The 15,675-nt window shown below is 44.0% G+C and overlaps 1 protein-coding gene and 1 pseudogene across 3 annotated transcripts in view; one reads left to right on the forward strand and one right to left on the reverse strand.

Annotated features, from left to right (window-relative positions):
• LOC309325987 (7-alpha-hydroxycholest-4-en-3-one 12-alpha-hydroxylase pseudogene) overlaps positions 1-15,675 on the reverse strand; it is a 354,547-nt pseudogene that overhangs the window by 25,931 nt on the left and 312,941 nt on the right. The gene's annotated exons all lie outside the window — the stretch shown is intronic.
• LOC309325893 (meiosis-specific coiled-coil domain-containing protein MEIOC-like) overlaps positions 1,574-15,675 on the forward strand; it is a 33,042-nt gene continuing 18,940 nt past the window's right edge. The window contains 3 exon segments of the mRNA XM_081834235.1: positions 1,574-1,681; positions 8,368-8,499; positions 10,617-10,783. Coding sequence (XP_081690361.1) covers positions 1,619-1,681; positions 8,368-8,499; positions 10,617-10,783 — 362 coding nt within the window. The 5' untranslated portion in view covers positions 1,574-1,618.

Genomic DNA, 15,675 nt, shown 5'->3' on the forward strand with positions numbered 1-15,675 from the left:
CTATATTTATAGGTGTACAAATGTCTTACAAGTTAAATTCTTTAATTTTTCATTAATATCTCTGCTCTGCACTCCCCCTCAAAAAAACTTCAATGAGTGTTTTGACTTAAAAGTATCACATGCAAACAAGCCTTGTGATACTTCAGTTTCCTCCCAGTTGCTACTTTTGGAAGTTTCCTTCCTCACCATCCCTTTCTCCATCTTAACATTCCACAAAATAACAACAACCCTGGTTGTTTCTCTATTTCTTCTATTTATTTGTTTTTCATTTTGTTATGTACTGAGTTGAATAGGATCCAGAATGCAGCAGTCTGATTGGCCCTAGAACAATAGGATCCAGAATGCAGCAGTCTGATTGGCCCTAGAATAGGATTCAGAATGCAGCAGTCTGATTGGCCCTAGAAAAATAGGATCCAGAATGCAGCAGTCTGATTGGCCCTAGAACAATAGGATCCAGAATGCAGCAGTCTGACTGGCCCTAGAACAATAGGATCCAGAATGCAGCAGTCTGATTGGCCCTAGAACAATAGGATCCAGAATGCAGCAGTCTGATTGATCCTAGAACAATAGGATCCAGGAGCCACCCAATCCAGCTCCAGGTGGAAGTGAATCCGCAACCTGATTGGCCTACAGGTGAATCCCGGAATTAGCCAATCACGTGGGGCCCATTGTGTAAATAATGTATATAAAGCAGACATCCTGGGGGAACTTTCCTTCCTCACTACTATGAGATGAATAAAGAGCATGAAATCCACTCTGGACTCTGAGTATATTTCACATTTTGATTTGGTTTCAATTTGAAATAGAAAGGGCAGGTGGAATAAGATAAGAGAATTATTATTATTATTATTTATTTATACTTTGCTCCCTCCTCCCCGGACAGGACTCAAGAGGGCATACATATAAAAATAAGAACCGCTAAAACTTTTTCTTTTTAAATTAAAAAACCCATCATTCAAAACAACTGAACATTGATAGAAATAAGACTATATAAATATATAAAATCTATTAAAACCATTTGAAAAGCTACAATAAAAAGACAGTAGGGCACCAGCCCCCTCATTAAAAGCAGTTCCCAAAAAGCTTGTGGGAACGAAAAAAACGGAAAGGAAGGACTGTTATTAATGCGTATAAACTTATAAAATGATCTCTCTTCCCCCTCTACATTCCCGTTTTCCCTTCTCCTCCTCCCCCGCGACCAAAATGGTTTCTCCCAACCCTATCCGCTTTAGCCTAACGGCCGTTAACGACTTTTCAATCGCGTGCCGCGGGCGGGGGGGGGGGGCGGGCAGCGGCGCGCGCGCGCCGTTCGAAAAAGGCGCTTCGAACGTTCGCATTTGGCGGGGCGGAGCGCGCGCGCGCGCGCACACGCACAAACCCCGCAGCCGCCCGGCCTGTTCCTGAAAGGGGTGTCAAAGTGGGCGGAGTTTGCTAGAGACGCACGCACGCACGCGGCCCCGCCCCCTCGCCATCCATCTATTGGCAGGAGCCGGCGGCGGCGGCGGCAGAGAAGAATTTGGCGGCAGGCCCCGCCCCCTTCCCCCCCGTCCAACCAATCCGCGCCCGCCCCTGTTGCTGAGGCGGGAAGGAAAAGGAGGAGGAGGAGGAGGAGGAGGAGATGGTGGCGGACGGCGCCCGTGCTCTGGCTGTTCCCCTCTCAGGAGGGACCCGGCGGCCAGAGGTGAGGCCCTGCGGGAGGCGCGGCGGGGAAGGGAAGAGGGGCGACCCTACTTGCGCCCCGTGACAGGGTCGGGGGGGGGACGTGGGGCGTGGAAGTCAGGGCCGGCCCACCCGTGAGGCGAGCGCCTCAGGCGGCAGAATCCAGAGGGGCAGCGGGTCCTGGTGTCGCTCTCGACCCCCTCCTCCTCCTTCCCTGGCGGGTGGAGGGGGGTGTCCTTTTGGTGCGGGCATAGGCAACCTTGGGCCCTCCAGACAGTGTTTCTCAACCTGTGGGTCCCCAGATGTTTAATTTTCCATTCTATTTCTTGATTCATCAATTCCACATAGAATCCTAGAGTTGGAAGAGACCACAAGGGCCATCGAGTCCAACCCCCTGCCAAGCAGGAAACACCATCAGAGCACTCCTGACATATGGTTGTCAAGCCTCTGCTTAAAGACCTCCAAAGAAGGAGACTCCACCACACTCCTTGGCAGCAAATTCCACTGTCCAACAGCTCTTACTGTCAGGAAGTTCTTCCTAATGTTTAGGTGGAATCTTCTTTCTTGTAGTTTGGATCCATTGCTCCGTGTCTACTTCTCTGGAGCAGCAGAAAACAACCTTTCTCCCTCCTCTATGTGACATCCTTTTATATATTTGAACATGGCTATCATATCACCCCTTAACCTCCTCTTCTCCAGGCTAAACATGCCCAGCTCCCTTAGCCGTTCCTCGTAAGGCATCGTTTCCAGGCCTTTGACCATTTTGGTTGCCCTCCTCTGGACCCGTTCCAGTTTGTCAGTGTCCTTCTTGAACTGTGGTGCCCAGAACTGGACACAGTACTCCAGGTGAGGTCTGACCAGAGCAGAATACAGTGGCACTATTACTTCCCTTGATCTAGATGCTATACTCCTATTGATGCAGCCCAGAATTGCATTGGCTTTTTTAGCTGCCGCGTCACACTGTTGGCTCATGTTGTTGGACTACAACTCCCATCATTCCTAGCCAGCATGACCCGTGGTCAGGCATGATGGGAGTTGTAGTCCAACAACATCTGGGGACCCACAGCTTGAGAACTGCGGCCTCCAGATGTTTTGGCCTACAGCTCACATGATCCCTAGCTAACAGGACCAGTGGTCAGGGATGATGGGAATTGTAGTCCAAAACATCTGGAGGGCCGAAGGTTGCCTATTCCTGTTTTGGTGGTTCAACTCAGGGGCCAGAATGTCTTGGGCCAGCCCTGATAATCACATATCCTTTGCTACTCCCCTCATATATCTCTTTATTCATTCATTGATTCATTTGCTTCTTACATTTTTATACCACCTCTCAAAGGAGCTCCAGGGTGGTGTACAGTACATGGCCCACCCCCAATATCATTTAACGTTGTCTACTAGCAATGCACAGGACGTGGGTGGCGCTGTGGGTTAAACCACAGAGCCTAGGACTTGCTGATCAGAAGGTTTGTGGTTCGAATCCCCACTACGGGGTGAGCTCCCGTTGCTCGGTCTCAGCTCCTGCCAACCTAGCAGTTCGAAAGCACCTCAAAGTGCAAGTAGATAAATAGGTACTGCTCTGGCGGGAAGGTAAACGGCGTTTCCGCGCGCTGCTCTGGTTCGCCAGAAGCGGCTTAGTCATGCTGGCCACATGACCTGGAAGCTGTACACTGGCTCCCTCAGCCAATTAAGCGAGATGAGCGCCACAACCCCAGAGTCGTCCGCGACTGGACCCAATGGTCAGGGGTCCCTTTACCTTTACTTTACTAGCAATGCACAGCAAAGCATCTTGCCGCCAGGCTGATAAAAATCTAAATCTGGCACAGTGAATAAATTGGCCTGTCTTTAAAACTGCAGTCCTTGAGCAGGTGGATTTGCATTTAAATCAGCCACGGCCTTCCAGTGACTTAGAATCATAGAATATAGAGTTGGAAGAGACCACAAGGGCCATCGAGTCCAACCCCCTGCCAAGCAGGAAACACCATCAGAGCACTCCTGACATATGGTTGTCAAGCCTCTGCTTAAAGACCTCCAAAGAAGGAGACTCCACCACACTCCTTGGCAGCAAATTCCACTGTCAAACAGCTCTTACTGTCAGGAAGGTCTTCTTAATGTTTAGGTGGAATCTTCTTTCTTGTAGTTTGGATCCATTGCTCCGTGTCTACTTCTCTGGAGCAGCAGAAAACAACCTTCTCCCTCCTCTATGTGACATCCTTTTATATATTTGAACATGGCTATCATATCACCCCTTAACCTCCTCTTCTCCAGGCTAAACATGCCCAGCTCCCTTAGCCGTTCCTCATAAGGCATCGTTTCCAGGCCTTTGACCATTTTGGTTGCCCTCCTCTGGACACGTTCCAGTTTCTCAGTGTCCTTCTTGACTTGTGAATTGCTAACCTCTCACATGGCGCACCTGTCATTCCAAAGGGTGGCTTTGTATTACTGCCTTCTCTCCTCCAAGAAAAGAAAGGAAAAGTAGGGGAGTGCCTTCATTGGGGCTGTATGAAGAAAGCAAAAGTAAGCGAGCTTTGGGTTCGTTAAAACTTCATTTGGGTTATGAATGAGACGTTAAAAAGGAATAAAAGCTGTTGTCTGCTAGATGGGGGAAAAAATCGGAGAATGTAGTTTAATAATAAGATGGAATGAGGGAAATGTTAGTGCAGATTTAGCTGGGCTGGAGAATGCTTGTTGTATAAGGTTATAGGACAGAAGCATAGCTGCTCTCCCTTTGAAAATGTGACAGTCAACAGTTAATTGGATTGGGTCTCTAGTTCTAGCTGGGACACACATTTAACACATGAGGCAGAAAACACAAAGTGAAATAAAGAACTGGTTTAGTACCCTCTAGCCACTAGATGACACTACCCAAATTCAGCTTCTGTTGGTTTTATATCTAATTCTACCACCTAAAATTAATCTCCTAATACAGTGTATCAGCAACCACATTTTTTGTTCACTTTGACCTCTGCATTACATGGGACCTGTGGGCTATAGAGAAATTTAAAAACCTGCTTGTTTTATTATCTAAATAAAGGTATTATACAACTGTTACTTTTGATTTTGTTTTTTTTTTTTATGGGACTAGCATGGCTACAGCAATTTAAGTCTACTTCTTATAGGACAGACATGGTACTTCAGTTCCAAAGTAATTTTGACTTTTGTGCCAGCTACCACAAGTCACTTTGAAGTCTTTCGGATTCCTAGGAATGTAGGAAACTGCCATACACCATCATACCATTGGTTCATCTAGGTACTAGCTCAGTACTGTGCTGTACTGTATTGTTTCTTATGAATGTTAAAAGGATTGAAAACAGAAAAGAGCTCTTTTCACATAGAAACTACATTCTAACCAGACATAGAGAACAGAATAGTTAATTTATGTCCCTTCCAAGTTCATTCTGTATGTACAATAGCTCTTTCAGGTTTCTGGGGAGTTACTGCAGTAATAGAGCCTTGTACTTTATAGCTATTTCACAATAGTCTGAAAACTACAATTCCCATAATACTTTCACATACTGGTATTCCAGTGACATCAGTCACAGCTGAGGCTGGCTGTAAAGGAAGAAGGCCAAAAACGTAAGCTCGGAGTTTCGCTTGTTTTTGCAAAGGCAGACAGAGCCTTTGGCATTCTGAAATCTTTGTGGGGAGGCATATCACTTCAGATCTGTCCAAATAGGAATTTATGTTTAGAAAATGCATTGTAGCTTTATAGTACCATTAGGCTTCCTGTGGGTTGGTTGTGTGCAGATTAAATGTGGTTCTTAGTGCATATGAGTACAGTACTTGATAATGCTGTTAGTTTTTCTTCCGAATCTGTGTCAGTGTTTAGACCCAACCCTGCATTCTCCTCGCTTTGTTTATTCTGCTTCTCCAGTGGGTGGAGAAGAAACACAATAGCCTGGCAACAGTTTCTGTATCTGAGTAGTAACGGAGTTGTCATGTGTAGTCTAAGCGTCACATAGCAGCACTGAGGGCAGTTGGACAAGGTGCCATGTAACACAGTATAGCTGTTAGATTGAATTTTGCACCAGAGCTGAATGTATGTAAAGCCTGTGCCTGACTTTCTGTCTCGGGTTTGTGTTCATGATAAGGTGTATATGCAAGAAGCAACTACTGTACTATAAACCCTGTGCAGGTTTGTTTGGACATTTAAGTGGGGTGGGGAATTTAATTTCTACCCCTTCCTACACTTAGAATTTGGGGAGGGAAGGTGTAAATTGTAAAAAGTAACTTCTGCAAAGTTGCATTTAAATAAGCTGAATTTGCTGTACGGTTAGAAAGGTGGTGGTGTTGTCATGTCTCTAAACAGGGAGTTTTTGAGTTTCTTTACTCAAAATGCTGAAGACATGAGAGATTAAATGTCAAGGGGCATGTTAACCAGATACTTGAAACCACCTTTGAATGGGGAAGTGATGTGGATTTTCTGGAAAACTTTTAATGTGAAAAGTTTGCAATGCCCTAAATAGATTTGGCTCTAAATTAGCATGTTTGACTATTTTTTATAAAATTAAAAATATACACTATGTCAGTTTTATATGTCTTATAATTTCTATTTTTTCCCAAGTAGCTGCAAGTATTTGAACTGAAATTCTGATTTTGCTCCCTGCTCAAATAAACTGCACTTATGGCACAATCCTAGACATGTCTACTCAGAAGTAAGAACTGTTGAGTTCAATGGACCTTACTCTCAGGTATGTGTGTATAGGATTGCAGCATGAATGTTGCTTCATGTTCCCAAAATACTCAAATGAATTCAAAGCTTTATTTGAAATTATTTTTAAAGGAATGCTTGTAGATATTTTAAGGCCATGATAACTTAACAACATATGTTATAAGAAATTCCAAGAGAGAAAATTAAAACACTGAAAACTGTTAACATACTAATTTTAACATGCCCAAATAATTTTGCATTTATATTTATTATATAGGCACCCATGGTTCCTGTATGATTTCAAAAGTGCCCAGTTTGACTACCATTATACCCATCCACAAAACTCGTATTTGGAAGCAGAAAATTTTCTGTCTGCCTTAGTGGGGTGTGGAGAGAAAGGTTACAGTTTGCTAATACAGGAAAGTAATAGAAGTTTTAAAACCTGGCCTGTGCATCCCCAATCTGTCTCTCTCACTTAGCAGCAGATACAGGCCCTTTTAGGCCATGTCAAGAGGCTTCCTGGTCAAAGAGATGGTGTTCCTATATAGATAATAGATAATAGCAACATCTAGTTACCACCTAAGTATGGTCCTTAGAATAACAAAGAAATAATAATAATGATTTATCAGTTCTCCCCTGCCCATCTGTCTGGGTTTCCCCAGCCACTCTGGGCGGCTTCCAACAAAAGATTTAAAATACATTTACAAAGGATGTAGTTTTGTGTCAGAGGGTCCCCCTCGCTCACCTGGAGAGTAGAAGGACAAGAGCCAGAGTTGAGTGTGTGAGAGCTGGGCTAGAAACAGGCTACTGGCAGAAGCCAGAAAATGAGACTCGTGTTTGATGTCTGCTTGATTCCAAGACTGTGACTATGGGAGAAGCAAGATCTTCTGGGATGTTAATGCTGTGAGCCCCTGCATCGTAGACTCAGATTGTAAGCCATACAGCCTAAAAACACCACAGTCTGCTGTTCCTCATTCCAAGTAAACCAAACCTTGGGTAGGAGCCTGGAACCCCTGGAATCGCTTGGAGATTAGGGTTGTGCGGAACAATATATTCTGAGATTTGCATAAGGATATTGTCACACTGCAGTTTGCTTAGCCATAGACAGCTGAGATTGCGAACTGCAGCTCAGTGATAGCTCCCTCCCTCAAAAAAAGAAAGAATAAAAGAAACCTTCAGCAGCAGAGGGTGAAGAGGAAAGAAGTGGCAAGTCAGGCAAGCTACTTCAGTGTAAATAGAGGGAGTGGTGGTTTGGTGAGCTGTGATAGGAGGGGGCAGGGGGTGAGCTGTAAGGGGAACAGGGCTTGGTGAAGTTTAAGAGGTCGGTGGGTGGGTATGTAGATGTCAGTGAACGATGCAAGTAGAGGCATTGCCACTAGGAAAATATATAAATATGAAGCTAACAATATAATAAAAGAAGAGAGTTGAATTGAAGTAGATAAGTGATATAAATTTGAAAAAAGGTAGAAGAAATAGATGACTTACCATTGGTAAGATCCAAAGTTATGTATCTTGCACCACTCCAGCTGCTTTGTGTTGCTGTATTGGGAAAATGAAGGTAGCCATATTGTTTCTCCTGCAGGGCAAAAGGGAAACGGAAGGCTTCGGTTTTAGTCCCCAAAACAGCACGAAGGGAAGGGGTTTAAGACATGTTGGCTCTGCACTTTGATTTGTAGCCTATGCAATCGCATTGTGTGTGTGTAAAAAGTACAACAGCTGGGACAAGCTCCACACAGCCAGGCATCACACATAATTTAGTCTTTAATCTGCTAGTCTGCAGACTTTAGTACAGCATTTCACAGATTGTTTTGGAATTCAAGGTGCACATTTAGCAGCAAGTATTTGTACCTGTCAAGGAATGTTTCTTACTGGGTTGGAAAGCAACTGAGCCTTAGAAAGGAGGACAATAGTATATTGAATGTTTTCTCATTTTTTGTTTCAACTTTTGCAGATTTTTTCATCAAAATATCGGGGAGAATGCCACTTCACTTTTAATAATGTTTAGCTTTATTAAATGTTTTGCAAGCTACTATTAAGTGTAATGCTGGATTGTTTTTGAACAGGTGAGACCTGTGGTTAAGACTTCAAAACTCTGTCTGTTTGGAAATGCTACTCATTTTAGAAACAAGAATCTGCACACTGAAAATGAGGATATGGTTAGGCAAAGCACCACATTCAGTCATTATGAGCCACAGGTGAGTCCACAGCAAATAGAATTTTATTAGGAATCATTCGCCCTCCTGGCAAATGCAGGGTGTGTTGTGTCTATGTGTGTAGCAGTTCAGAAATGAAGCAGGACTATCCCGGAAGAGTGTGGTAGTATAGACATGCTCTGATGACTTGCTAGGTATATAGGTTTGCGAATCAGCCTTGTGCTTAATCAGTTGCCTGTTCATTGGCGGCAACAAGGAATTCATGCAGGCAAGTAAAGAGGTTGGTGGAAGAGGCACAGGCCATTATGTCCCTCTTCCTCCACCAGTCTGCTTTGTTTCCATGTCGGATCCCGAAGGAGCCAGCAGTGAAATGCAGTAGGCTGACTAAAGAGGAACTGATTATTCTCTCTGTCCTATGCCACCCACTGGGTGTGCTGGCCACTGAGGAAGTCAAATCATTCATGCCTAACATGAAAGCCAAGCAAGGAAACTCCTCAAGTACAGTGTTCGCAGCTAAACCTGAGCCCCCTGAAATTACCGTATTTTTCGCTCTATAAGACGCACCAGACCACAAGACGCACCTAGTTTTTGGAGGAGGAAAACAAGAAAAAAAACATTCTGAATCTCAGAAGCCAGAACAGCAAGAGGGATCGCTGCTCAGTGAAAGCAGCAATCCCTCTTGCTGTTCTGGCTTCTGGGATAGCTGCGCAGCCTGCATTCGCTCCATAAGACGCACACACATTTCCCCTTACTTTTTAGGAGGGAAAAAGTGAGACTTATAGAGCAAAAAATACGGTACGTAGTGTAGCAGAGGAAATGCCTTGCCCCTCCAGCACCCTCAGACCTAACTACAAGGCTACTGTTCTTGGACACCTGGAATTCTGAAGAGGAACACCCTTCTTTAGGAAAATGGGGTAGGCTGCAACTTTTAGTTGCAGGCCCTATTTATTAATTCTTAGGGTATATTTTTATTTTCACTCTAATTCAGAGGTGTGGGGTTGGATTCAGCTGGTGGGCCAGGTCTGGAACTGGCTCACTCTGCATTCCAGCTTGACAAGTGAGCAGGACCACTCACCTGTTGTTCACTTGGTGCCATAGGATGGGTGTTTGATGACTCGGCTTCACTGGCAGCAACTGAAAATGAATCGGGAATGCACCAAGTTCTTTCCTGATTATTTCCTTCAGCTTGAATCCATTGTTTTTTTGAGTTTGCCACCTTTTTCTGTCTTGGAGGCGGGGGCAGCAGAAAAAGGAAGACTTGGGAGTGAACTTAAAGTGTGCTCCTAATTCTATTGTAGTTTAGTGCCACAGATTCACCAGTCTAGTGCCTGATGTCAGGTAATCAACAGGTGAGAGTGTTTTTTTAAAAAACCACATTGGGAAAGCCTAATTAGGCCTGCAGCCTGGAGGTTCCCTTCTGGTGCCCAAATGCATTTTGCAGGCTCTCCCTGAACAGTAAGAAGTCCTTCTAGGCAAAAATCAAATAAATGTTAGTTTGCTTCATTCCATGCAATTCAACATCTTAACTCTGCTGAACGTTTTACATGAAGCATAAATGCAGTCCTGTTTACCAACTGGTTATTTATTGTAGTTTGCACAGAGTGCTCTGTATTCTCTGACAATAGGGTAAGGCGGGGGACAGCATTACATGTTTCCCCTTTTAAGCATGTATGAATACTACCAAAGTAAGTCGCACTCTCTTGAACAACGGTAGCTGTGTAGAGAATGCAGTACTAATCTTAAATTTTGTCTTGGGAGGGAGGGCTGTGTTTACCTGACACTCTCCCAGTGCCCACTGGTGAATATAGTATTCCTCTAGGTCTCATTTGTGCTCTATTACTTTCTTTCTGCTGTTGCTCAGAAGACTGCCATATATGCAGTTAATAGTTCTGTAGGAACATACATGCTTTACCAAAATGTGGCGTGAGTATGTTGATCTGTGAGTACACATCTAAAGCAAGGCATTGCATGTCATAACTGCCAGTACTTGTACCTTTCCCCCATGCTTCATTATTGTAAAACAGTAATGACAAGAATAATTTTCTTTTGTTTCATTTTCTAATATCAAAAGGGAAAGCAATAAAGTGAGCTTGTCTGGTCATTTGGTCTGTAAAAAGCTCTTTCCCCTTAAAATGTCTCCCTCTTGAATTTCAACTCAGGTAAACCGCACTAAGCAAGAAATGGACACACAGCTCTTCTCTCCTTTGTTTGGAGGAATAACTAACACACCGTCCACTGTGGAGTCTCCCCAGTTTTACAGTAGCTGGTCAACATGTGGAGATGATGCCAACGCTATTGCCCCATTACATGGCTGCACCAAAAAAAGGTATGAAGTGATTGCCACCTTGTGGTTCTTTCTAGAAATCTACAAATGAATGGATAGAGGGCTGGTCCACACTTGTGCTTGTCCTGTGCCTAGAAAACACTGATCTGAGCAGTTTCCCCCTTGCCCTGCTCCTTTCCCAGGAAAATCTCAAATTGCTGTTTGCTCCAATTGAGCTTCTAAAGAGTGGTTTTCCCTGAGGGAAAGGAGTGGGACAAGAAGTATGGATGAGCCCTGGGTACACCCCCACACTTCCCCTGCCTTTTTACACTACTGGGTACACCTTTCAGCAAAGTTTTATATAGTACTCTTCCTTAACATTACTTAATTGTTTTCAGTGAAGATATTGTTACAGAATAAAACTCCTGTAATGTATGTCCAACTTGTGGGAATGTTCTGGGGTGCAGGAGAGGATATATTGACTAATTATATCCTTATCCAACTTGTGCTAACAAGTTCCCAAAATATCAGCAGAGTTTATAGACATTCCCTTTTTAAGTTCGCAACGGTAACGCTTGCACAGGTTCGCTAGAACCTCTATAATAATTACTCTGGTAATTTCCCCTTTGTTCCCTCTTAAAATACAAGACACGACACAGTCTTTATAAAAGTATAAAAGAGTTTACTCACGTTCTGTTCACAATATGATCCCAGAAGGTAGGCAGGCTTAAAAAGGTTACATGCAGTTAGAATCTATCTTGTAGCAAGATAGTACTGTCCTCTCTTGGCTGGGAGCCAAGAGGGCATGTTGCTCCTTCAGAAGATGAAGATGGCAGAGAGGCAAGAGGCAAGAGGCAAGAGGCAAGAGAGAGAATGGCTGCCTGCCCTGTGCTTTTATCATTACCTGCACAGGTGAGGCCACACCCACCTCTGGTCACATGCGGAGGAAGTCCGTCCCCAGGAAGTTTACCTGCTTGCTGGACAGACATCCCTCCCCATGTTCTAACATGTACACTCTAGGAATGTTGTCATTGACTGCTCCTGTGTTTACATCCCACATACCCCTTCTCAGGCAATACAACATTATACAAAACATAAACAACTTTATTCAACCACCCAGAGTCCCAGCTTGACACGTAGATTCTGGAAACTCTCTCTTGGTAGGGGTTTCGTCAGGATGTCAGCAGTCATCTCTTGGGTGCTGCAGTAGGATAGTTCCACAAGTCCATCCTGGATCATCTGGCGTATGTAGTGGTACTTAACCCCAATGTGTTTTGTTCTGGCCAGGAACTTCTCACTCTGCGTCAGCTTCAGGCAACTTTGATTGTCCTCTAGCAAGCTGACAGGCCCTTTTCTCACCAACCCAAAGTCCTTTATGAGTTGATCAAGCCAGGCGATCTCTCTGCAGGCTTCTGTTGCTGCAACGTATTCTGATTCTGTGGAAGATAATGCTACACAGCTCTGTTTATAACTGCCCCATGAAACAGGTCCATCACCAAACATGAAAACATGACCACTTGTTGATTTATAATCAGCATTATCCCCAGCCCAATCCGCATCAGTATACCCAACCAACTTAGGGTCTCTGACGGCTGGTAACCTTAATTTACAATTCATGGTACCCTTCAAATATCGCACCACCCTCTTTACACCTGCCCAATCATGCTCAGTGGGAGAATTCACTTTTCTGCTAAGAATCCCCACAGCATTTGCTAAGTCAGGTCTACATGTGGTAACTAAATACAAAAGTTTACCAATCGCCGACCTGTAGTCATTGTTGTCTGGCAACTGCTTCGAATCCTGCTGATTCTTCAGGAAGTCAGTAGCCATCGGTGTAGCAACTGGATGTGCGTCTTGCATCTGCATGTGCTCAATCAGCTCGTGGATCTTCTGTCTTTGGCTGAGAAGAAATGAGCCGTCCTCTTCTCTTTCCACCTGGATCCCGAGGTAGTACTGGACATCTCCTAGCTCCTTGACCTCCACCTCTTTGCTAAGGTGTTTTACTATCTGTGTATAGTCTTTCTCACTTGCTGTGGCAATAATCAGGTCATCAACAAATGCTAAGATATATGAGAATTGTCCATTATTTGACTTACTGTACAAGCACTTGTCAGCGTCGCCTTGCTTGTACCCAAGTTGCGTCAGCATTTTATGCAACTTCTGGTTCCAGGCTCTAGCAGCCTGTTTAAGTCCATAAAGTCCTTTCTGCAGTTTGCACACTAAATGTGCCTCATGTGGTTTCACAAAACCTTTGGGCTGTTTCATATAGATTTCTTCAGAAATCTGCCCGTGTAGAAAAGCGGTAGCAATGTCTATGTGTTTCACTCTCATTTTCTTGGAGGCTGCAATGCTTAAAAGCATTCTTACGCTGCTGTACCTCACAGTTGGTGCAAAAACTTCATCATAATCTTCACCAAAACGCTGTGAAAATCCCTGTGCTACAAGTCTAGCTTTGTAGCGCTGCACTTCTCCTTCTGACCCCTTCTTAACCTTGAAAACCCATTTACTGCCAATGGCCTTCTTACCGGGAGGCAGCTCAGTGAGTGTCCAGGTCTTGTTCTGATGCAGTGCATCCATCTCCTCCTGCGCGGCCTTCCTCCAGAGACTGGCTTCTGCAGCTGGCATCTCCTGTATCTCTTCCCAAGTGGAAGGTTCTTGTGGAAACGCCGACCCTGCAAAGTAGGACAACCGTAATGGTGGGACACCTTTGTTGGTTCTGGACGAGCGCCTGACCTCTGGTTCTGCGACCGCATCAGCTTCCTCATCCTCCTCCAACGCAGGCATGTCCCCATCTGAGTCCTCATCTTCGTCTCTGGTGCCGCCAGGGTTCTGGTCCTCTGCGTCTTCTGGTGTGTCGCCTGTAGGGGGCGCTGTAACACTTGAAGGCAGATTATTACTTTGTGGGGTCTCAAAAGGGAAATATACAAATTCTTGAGTCCTTTCTGACTCATCAGAAGAATCCACAACAGTGTTCTTAGTGTCTACTTTTCCATATTCATCAAAATAAACCGCATGGTATGCATTTGTCTTACCAGTTTGTAAGTCCATAATTCTATATCCTTTGCCTCCAGAGGCGTATCCCACAAGGATACCTGCTTTTGCCCTGGAGTCAAGCTTGTGTCTGTGTTCCTTGGGCACGTGGAAGTAACACGGACTTCCAAACACACGTATGTGTGACAGATTGGGAGCTTTCCCATGCCAAAGTTCAAATGGTGTGCGCTCTGCACCTTTAGTTGGCAGTCTATTCTGCAAATAGACCGACGTGTACACTCCTTCGGCCCACAGCTTCTGTGGCAAACATGCATCCTTTAGCATGCACCTTGTCATGTCCATAATGGACCTAAACTTTCTCTCAGCTATGGCATTCTGCTGTGGTGTGTAAGGAATTGTGGTTACATGTGCAATTCCTTCCTTGGCCAGGAGAGCCTGCATTTCATTTGAGCAGTACTCACCTCCATTGTCGCTCATTAGCACAGCTGGAGCTCTTTGGAATTTATTCTTGACCATGGCAATGTATTCCTGGAGCTTGTCCACTGTCTCACTCTTCTCTTTGAGGAAATACACAACACAAAATCTTGAAAAGTCATCCAGAAATATTAAAATATATCTATTCTTTCCCAGTGAGGGAACACTCATGGGTCCACATATGTCAGTGTGCACTATGTCAAGCACTTTGTTGCTTCTTTGTTCTGCACAACGTGGAAATGAAGGTTTTACAGCCTTCTCAGTAATACAGCTTATGCACTTTGCTGGAGCTTTGTTGCTCTGCTTTACCTGCAAACCTCTTACAAGATCTCTTTTCTGTAGATCCAGAATGACGTTGGTGTCTCTATGTCCAAGCCTTCTGTGCCATAGGTCCAGATCTGCTTCATCCTTCTGGCTGGAATGTGCCACTTTTGCAGACTGATTCTCTGAAACATCAAGCTCATATACACCATTGATTAGCTTTGCTTGAGCAAACACTTTGCCATTTCTAGTCACTTTACATTCTCCATTTCCAAATGTGATCTGGAAACCTTTCTTGTCCAAAGTGGACACGCTGATTAAATTGCAGCTCAGCTCTGGAACATACAAAACTCTAGAGATTGTGTTCTCAATGCATTCATTGTTTATATTGCATTTCAGACTCATGGAACCTGCACCTTTTGCTTTAACAATGTTGCCATCTGCAATCTCAATTTCAGATCCTTCTTCATCATTTATCTCATTAAAATAGTCCTTTTTATATGAAAAATGTGAGCTGGCACCTGAATCAATTATCCATTTATTACGTCTATTTTCACGATTCTGGACAGCTAAATTCCTTTTTTGCAGTAGCCATGTGCATTCACATTTCCCCTTCTTTTCCCCTTTTGGCTGAAAGGGGTGGGGTTTCTTGGCTTTAGGAGCCTTGCAATTCTTTGCAATGTGTCCTTCTTTGTTACAATTGAAACAAATCACTTTCTTAGGCATCTCTTTGGACTTTGTAAATTGCCTAGATGCATAACTACTGTCTTTGCTTCTAGCATTTCTCACTGGAGATTCAGCTCTATCTCTGCATTCTTCTTTTAAATAACCAATCAAGTCTTTAAAAGTCAGACCTTGTCTATGATCCATCAAACTTACAAATGCGCTAAAGCGTGGTCCAAGTGATGATAACAAAAATGCTATCTTTGTATCTTCATCAAAAGCTTTGGGAGTCAAATCAATTCTTTGAATAATCTCAGTAAACTTGTTGATGTGCTCTGTGAATTCCTCTTTTGAATTCATCCTCACTCTGGTTAATTTACACACCAAGTTTCTGAAGCAGTTTATGCTAGATTCTCCATACACGCGCTCAATATCTCTTAAGATTTGAGATGCATCATCTGTACTATTTATTAATGATAGCTGCTCATCACGAAGTCCACTCAAAATTATGTGTCTAGCTTCGCTGTTCATGCATTTCCAAGCACTTATCTTGGCTAAAGCTTCCT

Source organism: Podarcis erhardii (assembly GCF_964252035.2).
Source record: "Podarcis erhardii genome assembly, chromosome: 12".
NCBI lineage: Eukaryota > Metazoa > Chordata > Lepidosauria > Squamata > Lacertidae > Podarcis > Podarcis erhardii.